Source organism: Oncorhynchus masou, chromosome 11 (genome assembly GCF_036934945.1).
Source record: "Oncorhynchus masou masou isolate Uvic2021 chromosome 11, UVic_Omas_1.1, whole genome shotgun sequence".
NCBI lineage: Eukaryota > Metazoa > Chordata > Actinopteri > Salmoniformes > Salmonidae > Oncorhynchus > Oncorhynchus masou.
Genome location: NC_088222.1, coordinates 30,866,407 through 30,887,822, shown reverse-complemented (window position 1 = coordinate 30,887,822; position 21,416 = coordinate 30,866,407). Strand labels below are relative to the sequence as shown.

Below are 21,416 nucleotides of genomic sequence, written 5' to 3'. Positions count from 1 at the left end.
ACATGTTGGGAATATTGCACTCAATTGCAGTACAACTGTTTTTCACAGAATTTTAAATATTATTTATACCAACATGTATTTTAAAGTTTACACAGATACTGGTATGTTGAAATGTATTGTGTAGGCTATGTTTAAAGAAATACACTTAAACTAAAATACACATTTATTGTAATGACTGAGAATAAAACATAAATGAGCGAATGTCCACAACAATTCTCGAGTTGCTGTCCACCAACCCCAAGGACGCCTGGCACTGGAACATCCCAGGTATTCCATTGATTGACAGACAGCAGGGGGACTATTGTGTTATTGACTATACGTTTGTTTATCCCATGTGTAACTCTTGTTGTTTGTGTCACACTGCTTTGCTTTATCTTGGCCAGGTCGCAGTTCTAAATGAGAACTTGTTCTCAACTGGCCTACCTGGTTAAATAAAGGGGAAATAAATTAAAAATAAAATTAACTAAATGCTAGACCCTGCGAAACAAATAAACATGACCAGAAACTCATAAACAGTTACACATAACTGACCAGCAGGGAGAACAAACAAAGATTCTGAGGTCTACTTTGTCTGCACAGGCGTGATGGGGACAGAGTGTCCACTCGTGGCAAAGGGAGTGCAGTCTGTGGCATGGGGCTGTCCCGCTTGTGCACAGGAGATGAGGGCAGGGACAGGGGGAAAAGGATGGGGCCACAGGGGACCTATCAGTGACACAGGGGGTTAAGGTCCCCCGGGTGTCCGTGGGCGAAGAGGCCCCTCTGTATGGGGATAACCTGTCCCGGTGCAGTGCCACCTTTCTCCCCCTGGGAGGCAGCTGGACCTGGCACACCACCTCCCCCATCCTCTCAAGGACGCTGCAGGACCCCACCCAGTGCCTGTCGAACTTGGGGCAACAGCCTTTCTTCCTCAGGGGGCTGTAGACCCAGACCATGTCTCAAAGTGCCTCCCTAGGTGTCCACAACGTAGTTTATTTTCTGCCTCACATCTGAATTCCCCAGATTCTCCCTAACGTAGGTGTGGGCTGTCTCAAGACAGTCCTGGAGTCTCCTGGCTTATTCTGGCACCAGTGGAACAGAAGGGCTATCAGGGGGTCGGCCCAAATGCCATCTCTGCAGGAGTGTGGATCTCTCTCCCCAGCATGAGTAAGGCAGGCATGCAGGAGGTGTAGTCTTGGACAGCGGTGCAGCATGCCATGAGGACCATGGGCAGGTGCTTGTCCCAGTCACGCTGGTATCTGGCAGAGATGATGGCCAGCGTTTTGTTGAAATGCTCCATGAGGCCATCACTCTATTGGGGAAACGGAGTGGCGCGGGTCTTGTGAATACCCAGCCGTTCACACATGGTTGCAAACACAAAGGACTCAAAGTTTCTGCCTTGGTCGCTGTGAATGGACTCTGCAGCGTCAAACCTGCTGTACATCCCCCTTGTGATGGCGTTGATGGTGGTCTTTGCTTTCTGGTCAGGCAGAGCATTGACCCCAGTGCACAACTGAGCAAGAGGACAAGTACATTAGAGTGTCTAGTTTGAGAAACAGACACCTCACAAGTCCTCAACTGGCAGCTTCATTAAATAGTAACCGCAAAACACCAGTCTCAACATCAACAGTGAAGCGTCGACTCAGGGATGCTGGCCTTTTAGGCAGAGTTGCAAAGAAAAAATATATATATCTCAGACTGGCCAATAAAAATAAAAGTTGAAGAAAAGAACACAGACACTGGACAGAAGAACTCTGCCTAGAAGGCCAGCATCCCGGAGTCGCCTCTTCACACAGTATATTTTACAATAGTTATCTTTTGTTTGTTTTTTTGTCCCATCCTTAAGCTCCACTTAACCACTCCCATCTATCTCTGAACAACATCCAGTTTTGATTTCTATGTGCCATATATTTTTTTAACTGTTCTGTGATGTTACACAACATTTCTGAACCTTTCTATTCTCATACATTCTACATATTGTAAATTAAAGATAAACATTTTTGCTAAGAGTATTATTATATTATTGCTCGATTGACTATTACTTTTTAAATCACCCAGCAGTGCTAACTGCAGAGGGGGACATAACTTGCAGGGGGTCTGGGGGTCCTCCCACTACGTTGCCTAGAAATTGGCCTAAATATTGATCACCCATATCTCTCCAACTCTGCTCTTTTCAATCTACATCTAGCATATTGACTGAAATACCCTAGTAATACAATATAAGGGCCATGTGATAATCTCTGGTAATTTAACCTATTTCTTAATTAATTAAGTTATTTTGTGCATTTGATATTGCCTATAGGGAGCAACATTTCTGGGACCATGGCTGGCAAGTGAGCTACGTCACATACGCCTAACTTAAAATTGTGGGACTGCGCTTGGGTTTGGGACCAGTCCTTGCAGTAGCAGATGGGAGTCGGACAGAAAGCCAGCTTGGACAGAAGCGGGATGAAGAAATCGGTCCACGGCAGACCTCTACTGTGCACCATGACACTGAAGCCTGTAACACTTTAGAGCTGTTTATTATTGTGTCAGAGTGAAAAGTAGGGACTTAGCTAAGGAAACTGACAGATCAATAACGTTACATTGACATACTGGCTAATATAACTCACATTGCACTGAAAAAACATCAAAATGTCAATCTTCAATCGTTTGGCAGATGGTTTCATAATTTCATTCAGGTCTAGTTTGATTGAGGCAAAAAATAATAGCTAAGCCAACTTTAGGCCAGCTCTCTCTGTAACGGTTCATCAACGGTGAAAGCTTGCCAAGTTTATTTACTTCTGTAATGTGACAAAACAAAAGCTACAAAACATTTTCATACAAACAGCTGCAGTTACATAGTAATAATAACCACCTCATATTGTTATCTGACAGATAACTAGAGGCTAGAGCTGACCTGGCTGTGGTATCTACTCACTAGTGTATTCATTCACCTCAGTCGAGAGGGGATGAAACATTAGCTAAAGTTACAATACTAGCTCAGCACTATGGGCTCCTAACCAACTGTGCTATTTTTTTTTTTTTTTGCATTGTTTGTAACATATTTTGTACATAAAGTTACTGCTACTGTCTCTTATGACCGAAAAGAGCTTCTGGACTTCAGAACAGCGATTTCTCACCCCGAACTGGACAAAGATATTTTCTTTAATGAGTCCGACGCAAAGGATATACTGCTTCCCTGAGACCAGGCCCAAATCCCCGTCATTCGTGTGAAGAAAGGACGGGGATATAGGGGGAGAAGGTCGGGTTGCCTTGTGAGAATTCGTGGGCGAGTGATTAAACCACTGATGCCATCCGTTCTATTGACCAACATGCAATCACTGGAAAACAAATTGAATGATCTACGGTCGAGACTATCCTACCAATGGGACATTAAAACTGTAATATTTTATGTTTCACCAAGTTCTGGCTGAACAACGACATGGATAATATAGAGCTGGCTGGGTTTGTGTTTCTATTTGTCAATAACAGCTGGTGCGCAATGTCTAATATTAAAGAAGTCTCAAGGTGTTGCTCGCCTGAGATAGAGTGCCTCATGATAAGCTGTAGCCCACAGTCTCTACCAAGAGAGTTTTCCTCTATATTATTCGTAGCCATCTATTTACCAACACAAACCGATGCTGGCACCAAGACCGCACTCAAAAAGCTGTATAAAGCCATAGGCAAACAAGAAAAATGCTCATCCAGAAGCGGAGCTCCTAGTGGCCAGGGACTTTAATGCAGGTAAACTAAAATCAATTTACCTAATTTATACCAGCATGTCACATCCACTCCATCCAGCCAGCTCCATGCCCCAGGTAGATGGGGGGAGAGGGGAAGGGTGTTCTGGGGCCATCCTACCGACCCTGCTATGCCCCTCCAGAAGGACAGAGTCAATCATCCAGTCATCCAGCCCAAGCTGTAGTAGGCCTAAGCCAGCCCTCCACACTTGCCTGGCTACCCAGACATTTGCGAAAACATTCAAGTATGTAACGAATGACAGACCTCCAGGCTTCTAGGCGCTATACTCTCGGCCCTGCCTGCCTGCCTACATGCCCTTTCCCTGGGCCTAAGTGTCCCCCAATAATTCAATTTTTCCTCTCCACATCGAGACCTCTAGGCCTTTTCTCCTTGCCCTGCTTGCCTACCCAGTTGTGTAGCTTGTGCTGTTCGTTGTTGAATCTCAGATCACTTGTCATGATGTGCGCTCGTACGGCTCTCATCTCACGTGCCTGCTGCAGAGCTCTCTCAACACACACACCTCTCTGGTCCTCCCCCTCCCTACCAATGATTGTATATTAAGCTCCCTCCCTACCACTTACTCATTTACTTACTCAGCAACAGCCTGCCTCACTGCCTGATAGTCTGCAGCAGGTCACAGTGAAATTAATACATGTAAAAAAAATAAAAAAAATAAAAAAAATGCCATGGTGGCCGTGGAACAATTTAGAAGTAGCCCAAAACCCATAACCAATACATTTTCACCCACAACATAGTTCTCAAAGTAGCCCAATTTGCAGTAAAACCATGGACATGGCAACACTGGTTGTGATTGAATGGCAAAGACCCACTCAAGAAACACTCACATCAAACCACACCCCCAAGACAAACCTTCGTTTGCCTTCAGTCATGGTCGCTAGCGTTTCTTAATGATCATTGACGAAAAAAGGCCAAATCAGGAGCCCTTTAAGCTTATGGATGAAATTAACTCCACAACTGGGTTATTAGCTACCAGTTTCCAAAACAGAAAACGGCCAGCAAGGTTTGGGGACGTGCATCACAAGAGGTTGCTGAGGGGAGACCATTTCACTAATCCGCTCCAGTCATTACCACAAGCCCGTTCTCCCCAATTAAGGTGCATGTTACATCTACAATGGGGAAAGCAGCCCCCATTAGGAGCAACTTAGATATACAGGCATTACGGAACTAGATATTGGACAGACAATTGATGGTACTCAACAGTCACCCAGTACCCATTACTGCATTTCTGTAGATAACGCAGAACTAACTGTTTTTCTGCAGCAGCTTAAACTAAAGCAAGGTTTCCTAAATTTGGTCCCCGGGATTCTAACCTTTTTGTTTTTGCCCTAGCTCTACACAGCTGATTCAAATAATCAACTAATCATCAAGCTTTGATCATTGGAATTAGCTGTGTAGTGTTAGGACAAAACAACTAAACATGCACTGCTTGTGGTACCGATGACCGAGTTTGGGAAACTCTGAACTAAAAGGTACAAGAGGGTCGGTCGCCTCCAGGCAAAAGAGCTGATCAAGGGACTACAGAAAAAGGCAGGCCGAACAGGCCCCCATTAACATCAACTGGGCTGTAGTGGAGCGGGTCAAGAGTTTCAAGTACCTTGGTTCCCACATCACCAACAAACTATCATGGTCCAAACATACCAAGACAGTTGTGAAGAGGGCACGACAACAACCTTTCCCCCTCAGGAGACTGAAAGAATTGGCATGGGTCCCCAGATCCTCAAAAAGTTCTACAGCTGCACCATCGAGAGCATCCTGACCGGTTGCATCACTGCCTGGTATGGCAACTGCTCAGCATCTAACCATTAGACACTACAAAGGGTAGTGCGTATGGCCCAGTACATAACTGGGGCCAAGCTTCCTGCCATTCAGGACCTACATACTGTAGGTATGTCAGAGGAAACCCCCAAAAATTGTCAAAGACTCCAGTCACCCAAGTCGTATAGACTATTCTCTCTGCTACCGCACAGCAAACAGTACCGGAGTGCCAAGTCTAGGACCAAAAGACTTCTTAACAGGCGATAAGACTGCTGAACAATTAATAAAATGGCCACCCAGACTATTTACATTGACCCTCCCCCCATTTGTTTTTACACGGCTGTTTATTATTTACACAGTCATTTTACCCTTACCTACATGTACAAATGACCTTGACTAACCTGTACCCCCTCACATTGACTCGATACTGGTACCCCCTGTATATAGCCTCGTTATTGTTATTGTATTGTGTTAATTTTTAGATTTTTTTTAACTTCAATTTATTTGGTAAATATTTTCTTAACTCTTTGTTGAACTGCATTGTTGGTTAAGGGCTTGTAAGCATTTCACTGTAAGGCATTCGGCGCATGTGACAAAGTTTGATTTGATTTGGTAATTATATAAATTAGATAAGAGAACATCATATTACCATTGGTGTAATAAAATGAGAGTTAAGGTGAGCCCCTTAATAATCCCGCCTCCTCAATCCAAGTGTTTGACATTGAGGAGGGGACCAGTAACTTTATCAGCAACAGTCATTTTTCATTGGAAAAGGGAAAGCTAGTCAGTTGCACATCTGAATGCATTCAACCAAAATGTGTCTTCCGTATTCAACTGAATCAGAGAGGTGCAGGGGGCTGCCTTAACCAGCATCATTGGCACCCAGGGAGCAGATTTTACTCCACTTTGCCAGCTCGGAGATTCAAACCAGCGACCTTTCGGTTACTGACCCAACGCTCTTAACTGATAGGCATCATACTTTGATCTGCTGTCATCCAAACATGTCTCAATAGTGGTGCAGCGGTCTAAGGCACTGCAACGCAGTGATGGACGCGTCACTACAGAGCCTGGTTTGATCCCAGGCTGTATCACAGCCAGCTGTGATCTGAAGTCCCATAGGGCTGTGCACAATTGGCGCAGCGCCGTCTGGGTTAGGGGAGGGTTTGGCCGGGGTAGGCTGTCATTGTAAAAAATGATTGGTTCTTAACTGACTTGCCTAGTTAAATAAAGGTTAAATAAAAAAATATCATTACATTTCATGAAAAACATGATTTTGACTGTTCATTACCTTTAAATTTGGCAGACGCCATCGGGGCCTGGGTAGGGTAGGGACAGAATGTCGCGGGCATGGGTAGGGATTCAAATTAATGCCCATGCAGGGCTCTAAGGAAGGTCCAGGGAGTAAGCTGGACGCTCAGGCCCAGTTTTACTGTGTGTGTGTTTCAAATCTATTTTTCTGCATTTGGTGCATGTGTACTGTGTCTTCCTTCCCATCTTGGGTCCACACACATCGCAGCGCTTCTTCTTGTTGCTACCTGCTGCATTCAATAATGATGAAAACACTTAGTTCAGGAAATTTACTAACATCTCACTCACTCACATAGTTGCAGCAAGCCAAGGTAAGAGAGTCAGGCACACACACATGTAACAACATCACTCACACTTACTTCCGGTATTGGAGTTGTTGGTTCTGTGGGTCTGACGGATGAGGCACCAGCTTCCTCCTCCTGAATCCTCCTCACAATGGCTGCAGAAGCTGTGGTCCTTGGGATATGTTGCCTCCTCTGGATTTGAGGTCTTACCAATGCCTTTCCCAGCTCTTAGAGAAAGAGCCATCTCCTCTGGAACATCCCTCTGTTCCAATCTGGGTTCAACGCCATCCAGAAGACAAACACGTTGTACGCCGAGATCTCCAAGATGTTGAACAATATCACAAGTGGCCAGCTTAGGGTTCTTCTTTTGCAGCTGTAGCCAGTCACTAGCTTGTATAAATTGTACACCCCTCCTTCTGTTGCATTGTAATCCATTATGATTTCTGGTTTTTGTTGTTCCTGGCCACAGATTCTCCCATCCCTACTCACGAGTACCACATTTTTGCCTTTATTGGCCAAAGACTTTTAGAACTAAACCAAGATACACCACAGCCTGTCGTTTCAAATGGGAACAAATGAGCCATAGTGGGTAGAACAAGCAAGGAGGTGGATTGAGCCAAGCACGAGCTAGCGAGATCCTATTGGCAGGTTATAACACAAATTAGCATGATTCTGTTGGGGAACTCCTACTCTGGAGTGCGCGTGTGCAATAACTGAATTTGCCTTTGCTCTCCTTCTAAACAACACAATGTTTTAAAACTTTGGCAAAGGGTAAAGTCTACTTAGTCCACTCTGTTCGTAACATAGTGTAGTTCTGGAGACAGAAAACTATACTGACATCAAATGTTTCACCGATGATTCAATTATCAGAATGTCAGGCAAAATCTATTTGCTTCACATTTATACATCCAGTGAAATATCGGTTTCATTGTTCTATCTGTGGTGGAGCTCTAGGGCTTCTGGGCTTGCTCAGTACTTGTGCTCTAGGAACGTCTGTGAGTTTATCTTCAGCTTGGTTTAACCATGTATTTTTGTAGCCATTTGCTCTGAATCTTTCTAAGAGTTAATCCTTCTGTCGAATGCGATTTCACTGGAGCAGATGTGGTTGACCCTATGTAGTTGTCTTATAGGGTGACTTTAGGGCGGGTGTGACAACGTTGAGCATGGAGGAAGTTGTATTTGTTTGTGCTCTTTCTGAATAGAGCAGATGAGAGGGAGGTACCTGATTTGGTGAGGCGTATGTCCAGGAAGTCCAGACCTCCTTCATCATGTCCCATAGCGCAGGAGTCCTGCAATTGAATTCACAAATTGGTGAAAGGACATCAGGGAGTTTAGGTCAGAACAGAAATGTACTCAAAAAAACAATGGCACTCAAAAAAGGGTTGAACGTCTTCTTTAGAATGTGAACTTTTTCAACATACTTGATGTGCAGGTTGGCTAGGTTCGGTGCCATCCGCTACACTGCAGGAATTAGCATTTGAAGTAATATTTGGTGAGCATCAACCCCGTGACTTCAACTGGGTTTCTTCATTCTTTTATTCTTTTCCCACCAAACCTCAACCCCATCTTCCCACAAGGCGGCAGTATGTTTCTACTGAATGATTTCTATGTTTGGGAGGGATGAAGGGACTTAAATTATACCACCTCTGGACGGGTGGATTGAGCCTCACTTCGAGGAAGAAAAAAAACTCAGATAATCTGATAGTTCTGAATTTCTGAAGGTCTACAGAGATTTTCAAATTATTAATAGATGCTGTAGGAACAAAAGACAAACCATGATTAAGGAGGGAGACTTCTGATGGTTCAAGATGCTTTAGAGAAAGGAGGTCTTGTTGTTTGTGTCTGGAATTGTACCTGCACGTATTTCCCCCCACCTGTTTCCTCTCCTGGTTATACTCTGCTGTTTCGTCTCCTCCCCTATCCATTGGTTTGTTGTGTATTGTGCTGTTCTCTAAAAAGGAATCTCACGATTTGTGGCATTGGCGTCTGTAGTTCGATCTCTGTTTGTTGTACGAGCAGTGGTTACTAAAGTTTGAGTGAAATGGTTACATCGAATTGTCACGTCCATCTCATCTCACCCGGCTGAGTTGACAGAGGCCCCCATTTTGACTTCTGTGTTGTGCGCTGGGGGCGGGTGTCACGTTCTGACCTTTATTTCCTTTGTTTTGTCTTTATTTAGTATGGTCAGGGAGTGAGTTGAGGTCGGCAGTCTATGTTTGTTTTTCTATGTTTGGTTACTGTTTCAGCCTAGTATGGTTCTCAATCAGAGGCAGGTGTCGTTAGTTGTCTCTGATTGAGAATCATCCTTAGGTAGCCTGGGTTTCTCTGTTGGTTGGTGGGTGTTTGTTTCCGTGTCAGTGTTTGTCGCCACACGGTACTGTTTCGGTTTTCGTGTCATCACATCATTTATTGTTTTGTATTTCAGTGTTCAGTTCGTTTTTTAATAAATCGTCATGAACACTTACCACTCTGCATCTTGGTCCGATCCTTACTCCTCTTCAGACGAAGAGGAGATCTGCCGTTACAGTGGGCTCCGCTGCCTTGGATAGCAAAGAGTAAACATAACTCTCTGAGTATAGTCATTGTAGTAAATTACCACATATTCAGCACTAAACTAGGTAGAATATTTGAATTAAAATAATTGTACCGATGTCATTGAATTAGTTTAAAAACAGAAAAATAGCTATTTTGGTTAATTGCTGAAAAATATCCCAAATGTATGTTAATTGTTCAGCACTAAGATTCTAACAACAACCGTATGTTAGATATACTTATTTAGGCTCATGTTGTTTAGGTTCTAAAATGAACAGAGTAAAAACTCACAGACAACTATGAAAAGCTCAAACAAAGTGTATTTACCCAATGGGTCAGACAAAGACATGTTACCACCAGCACAAGTCTACTCCTTCCCTCTAAACATTACATCTTTATTGCTAGTCAGGGAGTTAAGGGACGTGGGTAATAAACTGTTCCTTCTCCTTTAATGTGACCTGACCTCCACCATATACATTCCTCCTACAGATAACCATTAACTTCTGGTGTAACAACCAGACTTTGGCCCTTCTCCTTTCCATAGGATGGATACCTGATGTCTAAAAATATTTCAAGTTTAGAAGTCAGAACCCATCATCAGGAAAGGACAAGGACAGGGGGACATGACTTAAAAAATGGCAGAGTAATTAAAAAAGTACATTTGTTTTGAGTCAACATGACGCTCTCGGCCTGCCTAATGTTAATGGTTACACTTGTGTCCACCTAGCCTAGAATTTCATGGTTTCTGAGACAGTGATCTGAGAGGTTGCCAAGTCTAATGTGATAATTAGTGTCATATCAGGGCATTATGTTCTAGTCTCATAGTCAATTAATTTAAGCTATAGGCCTATGGGTTTATTATGTTTAGTTCTGTGTGAGTCGCATGTCAAATGCAAGAGTGCTGGATTTATGTAGTCCTAAAATACTATTTGGTCTGGATAGTGAATCACTTTAGATGGTTTGTTGTGTGCAATCGATTACAGTATGGTTTAGGGTGGGCTATGTTTTTATGATAATTGAATGATAATTTGAGTGCCTACATTTTGGCACACCTACATTTTAGCTGGCCCTGCCATCAACGGACAACTGCCTACTTCACTGATCTAAACTTGCCTAGATTGAAGGTAGAATGCTTCAAATGTTTTGTAGATCTTTATTAAGGGTTTGCAAACTATTACAGACTACAAAGGGAAGCACAGCCGCGAGCTGCCCAGTTACACAAGCCTATCAGACGAGCTAAATAACTTCTATGCTCACTTTGAGGCAAGCAACACTGAAGCATGCATGAGGGCATCAGCTGTTCCGGACGACTGTGTGATCATGCTCTCCATAGCCGATGTGAGTAAGACCTTTAAACAGGTCAACATTCACAAGGCCACAGGGCCAGACGGATTACCAGGACGTGTACTCCGAGCATGCACCGACCAACTGGCAAGTGTCTCACTGACATTTTCAATCAGTCCCTGACCGAGTCTGTAATACCAACATGTTTCAAGCAGACCACCATAGTCTCTGTGCCCAAGAACACCAAGGCAACCTGCCTAAATGACTACCGACCCATAGCACTCATGTCTGTCGCCATGAAGTGCTTTGAAAGGCTGGTCATGGCTCACATCAACACCATTATCCTAGAAACCCCAGACCCACTCCAATTTGCATACCACCCCAACCTATCCACAGATGATGCAATCTCTATTGCACTCCACGCTGCCCTTTCTCACCTGGACAAAAGGAACACCTATGTGAGAATGCTATTAATTGACTCCAGCTCAGCATTCAACACTATAGTGCCCTCAAAGCTCATCACTAAGCTATGGACCCTGGCACTAAACACCTCCCTGCACAACTGGATCCTGGACTTCCTGACGGGCTGCCCCCAGGTGGTAAGGGTAGGTAACAACACATCTGCCACGCTGATCCTCAACCCAGGGGCCCCTCAGGGTTGTGTGCTCAGTCCCCTCATGTACTCCCTGTTCACCCATGACTGCATGGCCAAACACAACTTCAACACCATCATTCATTTTTCAGATGGCATAACAGTAGTAGGCCTGATCACTGGCAACGATGAGACAGCCTATAGGGAGGAGGTCAGAGACCTGCAAGTGTGGTGCCAGGATAACAACCTCTCCCTCAACTTGACCAAGACAAAGGAGATGATTGTGAACGACAGAAATAGGAGGACTGAGCACGCCCCCATTCGCATTGACGGGGCTGTAGTGGAGCAGGTTGAGAGCTTCAAGTTCCTTGGTGTCCACATCACCAACAAAGTATCATGGTCCAAACACACAAGGACAGTCGTGAAGAGAGCACTACAATGCCTATTCCCCCTCAGGAGACTGAAAAGCTTTGGCATGGGTCCCCAGATCCTCAAAAAGTTCTACAGCTGCACCATTGAGAGCATCCTGACTGGTTGTATCACCGTCTGGTATGGCAACTGCTCTGCCTCCGACAGCAAGTCACTACAGAGGGTAATGCGTACGGCCCAATTCATCACTGGGGCCAAGTAACCTGCCATCCAGGACCTCTATACCAGGCGGTGTCAGAGGAAGGCCAAATAATTGCCAAATACTCCAGCCACCCAAGTCATAGACTGTTCTCTCTGCTACCGCACGGCAAATGGTACCAGAACGCCAAGTCTAGGTCCAAAAGACTTCTTAACAGCTTCTACCCCCAAGCCATAAGACTCATGAACAGCTAATAAAATCACTTTACCTGCATAATCACTTTACCTCTACCTACATGCACATATTACCTTGACTAACCTGTGTCCCCGCACATTGACTCTGTACCGGTACTCCCTGTAAATAGCTTGCCTACTGTTATTTTATTGATGCTCCTTAATTATTATTAATATTATTTTTGTAGTTTTTTTAAACTTCAGTTTATTTTCACATTTTTTCTAAATCTGCATTGTTGGTTAAAGGCTTGTAAGTAAGCATTTCACTGTAAGGTCTACCTACACCTGTTGTATTCGGCGCATGTGACAAATACAATTGGATTTGATTCAAGGGTCAGCCCATGCATGAGTTGACTTGAAGTAGAATATGAGGTCATTGCTGGCAAGTATTTTGATAAAATGTCATGTTGTAGCCTATGCCTAGGCCTCGTTAAAGGTAAAGGCTAAACTATCTTGCAAGTTCACACACATCAGAACCACTGGGAAGATTTTGACAGGTGAATAATGTTGCAAGTGTAAGGGTGGGGAATTAGCTCGCTGGTTTAGGGTCATGAACCCTAAATGCTATCTAACTGGCTAATGGACAGCCCCTCTGCATTAGGTACTTGAACCACCCGCCAGCACTGGACACATGTAATAGGCTGTAGCAGCCTCCAGACCAGCAGTAGGCTACCATCAGCTACATAGGGACTCAATCCTAAAGGGGCCATGAAAACCTGTAAGTAAGAGACCTAGGGCTTCAACCTTTAAACACCTGGCACTGGCAACTGGAAGGTGTTGGTGGAGTGGAAGAAGGGATTCGAGGCACCAGGAGTTTAAAGTCCTACTCCTGTCTCTTTTTCACCTAATTTATGACCTGATTTAGTTAATAAAAGGCACATCTCAATAGGTGGTCCAGTTGCCTCATGACATTATGGCACAAGTGGGGGGAGGTTTGCTCCTCAAGCATGGGGGGAGGCCGATGACATCAGCGGGCACCATCAAACCAACTCCTTGAAATTTGCAGTCTAAAAAAACACAAATTTGTGCAAAACATATGTTTTTACTCTTTAGTGTGTGTACACTGATGTATTTATACTTGGGATATCGCTTAACAGGAAATGTTCAATAATCTCTGGAGGACGTATTTAAGTTTATTGTTTTTATTTATTTATTTATTGCACCAAAGAGCAAAAAGGCAAAAATCCTGCAGGAACGTTGTACAAGAGACACTGATTTTTTTTTTGCAGTAACAAAAGCCCAGAAAGGCTACCTCACCAAAGAGTGAGCATAAACCTGGTCCTGTATATAGCCATGTTATTGTTATGTAATTTTCTTGTCTTACTTATTATTATATATTTCTTTACAACTTTTACTCTATTTAGTAAATATTTTCTTAACTCTATGCCTGCATTGTTGGTTAAGGGCTTGTATGTAAGCATTTCATGGTAAGGTGAACACGTTGTATTCGGCATGTTACAAATACAATTGCATTTGTGGGCTAGATGCAGACAAATTTGCCCCCCCTGTGCAAGGGATTTATAGACTTTCACTAGGAGCTGTATCATGAAATTAATAGTCAAGAAATGGATGTTGCAATCCAAGATTGCCCTCTTTTAAGTTTGATAAATTCTTCCAAACAAGACTGGTGAATAACATAATACCACCATAATGTAACATAACAATTTTTTTTAACCTCCACTCCTCACAGGAGAACACTAATACACACATTTACTGCATTGTTTCCCCAGTGTATTTATCATCCCACCCACCACCCCCTTCATCTAAGCTGCTTTTCTACTATATGATTCTTGCAATTAAATGTTTTTTCTTTACTCAGTACTGCCAATGTGATTACATTAACCCCTGCAGTTGAAGGTGTTACGAATGGAAAAGTGCAACACATAAATATACAGGAAGTTGGATACACAGTTAAGTCATGGAAGACAGTCCACAGAATCCCAATATCAGGTGGAGGGACATAAGAAGAAAATATCATAAACTGTGATGGTGGATGTCTTTATTCACATATGTCCCATGTGTTAATGATCAGAACTGATCTAGGAACTACTCAGTTGTCATAAGAAATGAGAAACACAGCACCTGAAAATAAAATAATGGATTAGTAAATCCACATATTCCAAAGGAAAGTGTGTCCCATTATGTAGTACATTTACTTGATGTGGAACTGTTGAAATATAAACTTACAAGAATCCCTTTCCACAGCCAAGTGGTCCAAAGAACATCTCTGTTGGTAGGCAAACTTTTCGACAGACTCCACTCAGGGTGGGGCAAGAGAAGGGAAATGATGCAGCCTCATTCTGCACAACTATAGTTAGAACCAAAAGGAGTACAAATTGGAATCAATAAAACAATAAACTTAAGAAAAACATATTGCATATACTGTATTACATGCAACTTAGATGTAACTATTGAATGCCAATGCATTCATATCACCATTTAATTTAGAAGTGCTATTTTCATTAGGCATGTAAACACAAATTGAATCCAGACTTACTATTAAGTGATAGGAAAACCAGTAGCACCAGGAAGAGCACACGTTGACAAGACATTCTAGCTGCTGAAGAGGATTATGTTACTACTCCGTCTTTAACACAGAACTGAACTTTAGTCATGGCCTTTTTTGTATGTTGGTCTTGAGGGAGGAGTGACTTTAATAAGGAACGCTATGGTCACTGTGAGAAAAGCTCAGGATGGAATTATGAGGATGTCTGAATAGACATACTGTTCCTAATCACATTTAGTAAAACTGCTTCCCTGCAAAGAGTAGGCTACTCATGATGCAGTAGCATCACAGGACAGGAGCTCGAGAGCAAAAATTGTTTTCACCTGATCTAAAAAATGCTTTAGTCCATATGTTAACAATTTCCAGGGAATGTTTTTCTCTCTGTGAGAGGCAGCAATGTTAGCCTGAAATCACACGTATCTTCAATGTATGTTGTTTATATCAAATATACTTATTCTATATTTGCAGAACATATATAGTCTCACAAGTCTTTGACCTCTGCCCTTCTAGGCCATATTTTTCAATGGCAGTGAGAGACGTTCAAACTTCTACATACTGTAGGTGAGTTTTTTGCATCGCTGAAATTTGCATAATGCATAACATTATCACATTACAGTAAACCTCCATAAATGTTTGCTGCCTTCTGATGGATCACACAGTTAAGGTTTGTAAAGCCATGCCTGTATGGAAGGTAGGACTACTAGGGCCGCATTGTACTAGTTCTGCTTCTTGAGCTGTTCTTATGGTTTGAGGTTTTCTCTTGGGTTTGAGTCGTCCGGGTTTGGCCGGGGTAGGCCGTCATTGTAAATAATAATTTGTTCTTAACTGACTTGTCTAGTTAAATAAAGGTTCACTTAGCAACCAGCATGTCTAGGCATCTAGCTTTTGTTTTTATCAACTCAGTTTTCTTTTTACATGGGCTGATAAGTAGATCCTGTGTTCCTTACACAGTAAGTGGAAACAGAGCAAAATGTATTATTGAATAAAACAAATTCCCCTACTAAATATGCATCCAGAATGGCCCATTTAAATTTGTTATTACATTTGCAGTGCTGTACAAGCTGACTCTTTACAAGAATACTTCAGATTCGAGGTAGAATAGCTCAACTAAGATCACTCCATTACTAATTTCAATCCATGTTTTTTGGCGGTGTTATTTTAGCTCTGATTCTATTGTTTTTAACAGCTTCACTAACGGTGTGAGGGAGAAACAGAAAACAAAGAATAGAACTAATAAGCAATAACCAATTCATGTTTAATGATCAATTTAACACTACAAGTATTTAACTCTGTATCTGCTGAAAATGTTTTTTTTATCTGGGTCCTGATAGGAGTTAGTTTGACACCATATATAATGGGGTTGATAAATGGAGGGATGACATGAGCTTTCCTAATACCTTTGGACCATCCCTGGATCCAAACAGAGAGTCCATAGCATCAAATATTGTTAAAATAATAAAGTTGACAAGGGCTATTAAATGAGGCGAACAAGTAGACATAAATTTGTGTTGATTTTTTGGGGAATGCCAACAAGCAACAATAATTTTGACATATGAGAAAATAAGAAATGCTACCAGTAAATTAAACCACACAAAGAAAGACCCATTGACAATATGTTTAACAAGGTCCTCTTGGCAAGCAAGTCTTTCTATCAATGCCCAGTTTTGACAAAAGAGTCGGTCTATGTGTGATCCACAAAGAGGATACCTGAGCATTATTGAAATGGACACTCCTGTTGTACCACAGGGAAACAGCCAAATGAAAATGAGCAACTTGCAGATGGTTACTCTTGTCATGAGAGTTTGATAATGCAGAGGTCTACATATTGCCATGTACCTGTCAAGAGCCATCACAGTTAAATTAGTAAATTCACATAAGGAATATGTCATGATCACAAATATCTGGAGAACACAGTTACTGAGTGAGATCATATTTGATCCTGTCAGTGTATACAAGAATGCAGGGTAGAAACCAGTGGATCCATACAGCCCGTTAATGCACAAGTTACACAAGAAAATATACATGGGCTCATGGAGAGTTCTGTGTAAAATTATAATCACAATCAAGGTCAAATTAAGAACAATTGTCAAAATAAATCCCAGGAGGGTAAAAACAAGTATTATTAATCTATTTGTCCAAGATTCACCCAGCCCTGAAAATGTGAACACCCCTAATTCATTCTCTTAAAAAAATATACATAATTAATTGCTACTGTGAGAAAAGAGGGAATTGATTAATCCTTAAGTAAACTACTTGCTGATCATAACATTCATTCATGTTGCATTCATAACTCGTAGACGTCCCCAAGTTGGGAACATTGAGTTTGACCCTGATGAGAACAAGACCACAGTTATGTGGTCTCGAGTGGCCACGAGATCAAGACTGACAAGATCAAGTACATCCACATCCTACTGCGACTCCAATGACCAAATGAGCAAAATGCATATTTAAGAAACATAATACATAATCCTATAATTTATGTTATGCTGTTTGGCTGAATAGAGGTTATAGTTCACTTTTTTGCACCTTACACTTAGAATTAGGGGTGACTCAGGGAACCCTGGACATTCTCAATGAACCCTGGAGTTCCCTGAAGAACCATTGCAGTCAATGTACCTTTGGTTGGTTGAGGGGTTCTTGTAGTAACCTTTAATTTTTCAATGTAGCGAAGGGTACCTGGAGGAACCTTTTTGCTGGCGTGTGCCAGAGCACTTCAAATTTCGCCATTGGATTTGTTGCGCTGCCAGACTCAGAAGAAGATGAAAATATGTTGTTTTTGGCGATGGCTTTATTGGACAGATAGCAACTTGTAAACAATTACCCATTCCTATATGAGTACTATTTTAATAGCAATATTGAATAATACAACATTGGCTTTCAAGTCAATTATATTATTTGACTGCAGCCTCCAGTTTAATCCTTTAATTCTATTTTCTTGAAAAACTTTTTTTTTAAAGTGCAATTTGTATAGTATTTCTACTCATCTCAACAATATTTAAAAAATGACTTAGGTCTGCTTCAATGGGTTTTACAGGTAGGGTAGCATTGAGTGGCTAGTGATACATGTATTACATAAAGATGCAGTAGATGATATAGAGTACAGTATATACAGTGCCTTGCGAAAGTATTCGGCCCCCTTGAACTTTGCGACCTTTTGCCACATTTCAGGCTTCAAACATAAAGATATAAAACTGTATTTTTTTGTGAAGAATCAACAACAAGTGGGACACAATCATGAAGTGGAACGACATTTATTGGATATTTCAAACATTTTTAACAAATCAAAAACTGAAAAATTGGGCGTGCAAAATTATTCAGCCCCTTTAAGTTAATACTTTGTAGCGCCACCTTTTGCTGCGATTACAGCTGTAAGTCGCTTGGGGTATGTCTCTATCAGTTTTGCACATCGAGAGACTGAAATTTTTTCCCATTCCTCCTTGCAAAACAGCTCGAGCTCAGTGAGGTTGGATGGAGAGCATTTGTGAACAGCAGTTTTCAGTTCTTTCCACAGATTCTCGATTGGATTCAGGTCTGGACTTTGACTTGGCCATTCTAACACCTGGATATGTTTATTTTTGAACCATTCCATTGTAGATTTTGCTTTATGTTTTGGATCATTGTCTTGTTGGAAGACAAATCTCCGGCCCAGTCTCAGGTCTTTTGCAGACTCCATCAGGTTTTCTTCCAGAATGGTCCTGTATTTGGCTCCATCCATCTTCCCATCAATTTTAACCATCTTCCCTGTCCCTGCTGAAGAAAAGCAGGCTCAAACCATGATGCTGCCACCACCATGTTTGACAGTGGGTATGGTGTGTTCAGGGTGATGAGCTGTGTTGCTTCTACGCCAAACATAACATTGTGCATTGTTGCCAAAAAGTTCAATTTTGGTTTCATCTGACCAGAGCACCTTCTTCCACATGTTTGGTGTGTCTCCCAGGTGGCTTGTGGCAAACTTTAAACAACACTTTTTATGGATATCTTTAAGAAATGGCTTTCTTCTTGCCACTCTTCCATAGAGGCCAGATTTGTGCAATATACGACTAATTGTTGTCCTATGGACAGAGTCTCCCACCTCAGCTGTAGATCTCTGCAGTTCATCCAGAGTGATCATGGGCCTCTTGGCTGCATCTCTGATCAGTCTTCTCCTTGTATGAGCTGAAAGTTTAGAGGGACGGCCAGGTCTTGGTAGATTTGCAGTGGTCTGATACTCCTTCCATTTCAATATTATCGTTTGCACAGTGCTCCTTGGGATGTTTAAAGCTTGGGAAATCTTTTTGTATCCAAATCCGGCTTTAAACTTCTTCACAACAGTATCTCGGACCTGCCTGGTGTGTTCCTTGTTCTTCATGATGCTCTCTGCGCTTTTAACGGACCTCTGAGACTATCACAGTGCAGGTGCATTTATACGGAGACTTGATTACACACAGGTGGATTGTATTTATCATCATTAGTCATTTAGGTCAACATTGGATCATTCAGAGATCCTCACTGAACGTCTGGAGAGAGTTTGCTGCACTGAAAGTAAAGTGGCTGAATAATTTTGCACGCCCAATTTTTCAGTTTTTGACAACAGTTTTATTGGCATCAGACCGAGGCTCTGCATCTTTCCTCGTGCTCCTAGACCTTAGTGCTGCTTTGATACCATCGATCACCACATTCTTTTGGAGAGATTGTAAGCCCAAATTGGTCTACACGGTCAAGTTCTGGCCTGGTTTAGATCTTATCTGTCGGAAAGATATGTTTGTCTCTGTGAATGGTTTGTCCTATTGTTTTCACTATTGTTTTCACTATATATTTTACCTCTTGGGGAGGTCATTCGAAAACATAATGTTAACTTTCACTGCCATTCGGATGTCACACAGCTGTACGTTTCAATGAAACATGGTGAAACCCCAAAATTGCCCTCGCTAGAAGCATGTGTTTCAGACATAAAGATGTGGATGGCTGCAAACTTTCTACTTTTAAACTCAGACAAAACAGAGATGCTTGTTCTAGGTCCCAAGAAACAAAGAGATCTTCTGTTGAATCTGACAATCAATCTTAATGGTTGTACAGTCGGCTCAAATAAAACTGTGAAGGACCTCGGCGTTACTCTGGACCCTGATTTCTCTTTTCAAGAACATATCAAGACTGTTTGAAGGATAGTTTTTTTCCATCTACGTAACATTGCAAAAATCAGAAACTTTCTGTCCAAAAATGATGCAGAAGAATGAATCCATGCTTTTGTCACTTCTAGGTTAGACTACTGCAATGCTCTACTTTCCGGCTACCCAGATAAAGCACTAAATAAACTTCAGTTAGTGCTAAATACAGTTGCTAGAATCCTGACTAGAACTAAAAAAAATGATCATATTACTCCAGTGCTAGCCTCCCTACTCTGGCTTCCTGTCAAGGCAAGGGCTGATTTCAAGGTTTTACTGCTAACCTACAAAGCATTACATGGGCTTGCTCCTACCTATCTCTCTGATTTGGTCCTGCCGTACATACCTACACGTACGCTACGGTCACAAGACGCAGGCCTCCTAATTGTCCCTAGAATTTCTAAGCAAACAGCTGGAGGCAGGGCTTTCTCCTATAGAGCTCAATTTTTTATGGAATGGTCTGCCTACCCATGTCAGAGACGCAAACTCGATCTCAACCTTTAAGTCTTTACTGAAGACTCATCTCTTCAGTGGGACATATGATTGAGTGTAGTCTGGCCCAGGAGTGTGAAGGTGAACGGAAACGCTCTGGAGCAACGAACCGCCCTTGCTGTCTCTGCCTGGCAGGTTCCCCTCTTTCCACTGGGATTCTCTGCCTATCACAGGGGCTGAGTCACTGGCTTACCAGGGCTCTTTCATACCGTCCCTAGGAGGGGTGCGTCACTTGAGTGAGTTGAGTCACTGATGTGATATTCCTGTCTGGGTTGGCGCCCCCCCTTTGGTTGTGCCGTGGCGGAGATCTTTGTGGGCTATACTCTGCCTTGTCTCAGGATGGTAAGTTGGTGGTTGAATATATCCCTCTAGTGGTGTGGGGGCTGTGCTTTGGCAAAGTGGGTTGGGTTATATCCTTCCTGTTTGGCCCTGTCCGGGGTGTCCTCGGATGGGGCCACAGTGTCTCCTGACCCCTCCTGTCTCTGCCTCCAGTATTTATGCTGCAGTAGTTTATGTGTCTGGGGGCTAGGGTCAGTTTGTTATATCTGGAATACTTCTCCTGTCCTATCCGGTGTCCTGTGTGAATTTAAGTATGCTCTCTCTAACTCTCTCTTTCTTTTTCTCTCTCGGAGGACCTGAGCCCTAGGACCATGCCTCAGGACTACCTGACATGATGACTCCTTGCTGTCCCCAGTCCACCTGGCCGTTCTGCTGCTCCAGTTTCAACTGTTCTGCCTGTGATTATTATTATTTGACCATGCTGGTAATTTATGAACATTTGAACATCTTGGCCATGTTCTGTTATAATCTCCACCCGGCACAGCCAGAAGAGGACTGGCCACCCCACATAGCCTGGTTCCTCTCTAGGTTTCTTTCTAGGTTTTGGCCTTTCTAGGGAGTTTTTCCTAGCCACCTTGCTTCTACACCTGCATTGCTTGCTGTTTGGGGTTTTAGGCTGGGTTTCTGTACAGCACTTTGAGATATCAGCTGATGTATGAAGG

At 42.5% G+C, this 21,416-nt stretch overlaps 1 protein-coding gene across 1 annotated transcript in view; it reads right to left on the bottom strand.

Moving 5' to 3' along the window:
* Positions 1-1,084: 1,084 nt before the first annotated feature.
* Positions 1,085-21,416, bottom strand: part of LOC135547855 (olfactory receptor 2G3-like) — a 48,891-nt gene continuing 28,559 nt past the window's right edge. Inside the window, 5 exon segments of the mRNA XM_064977079.1 lie at positions 1,085-1,288; positions 1,355-1,489; positions 8,290-8,356; positions 16,071-16,164; positions 16,167-16,934. Coding sequence (XP_064833151.1) covers positions 1,085-1,288; positions 1,355-1,489; positions 8,290-8,356; positions 16,071-16,164; positions 16,167-16,934 — 1,268 coding nt within the window.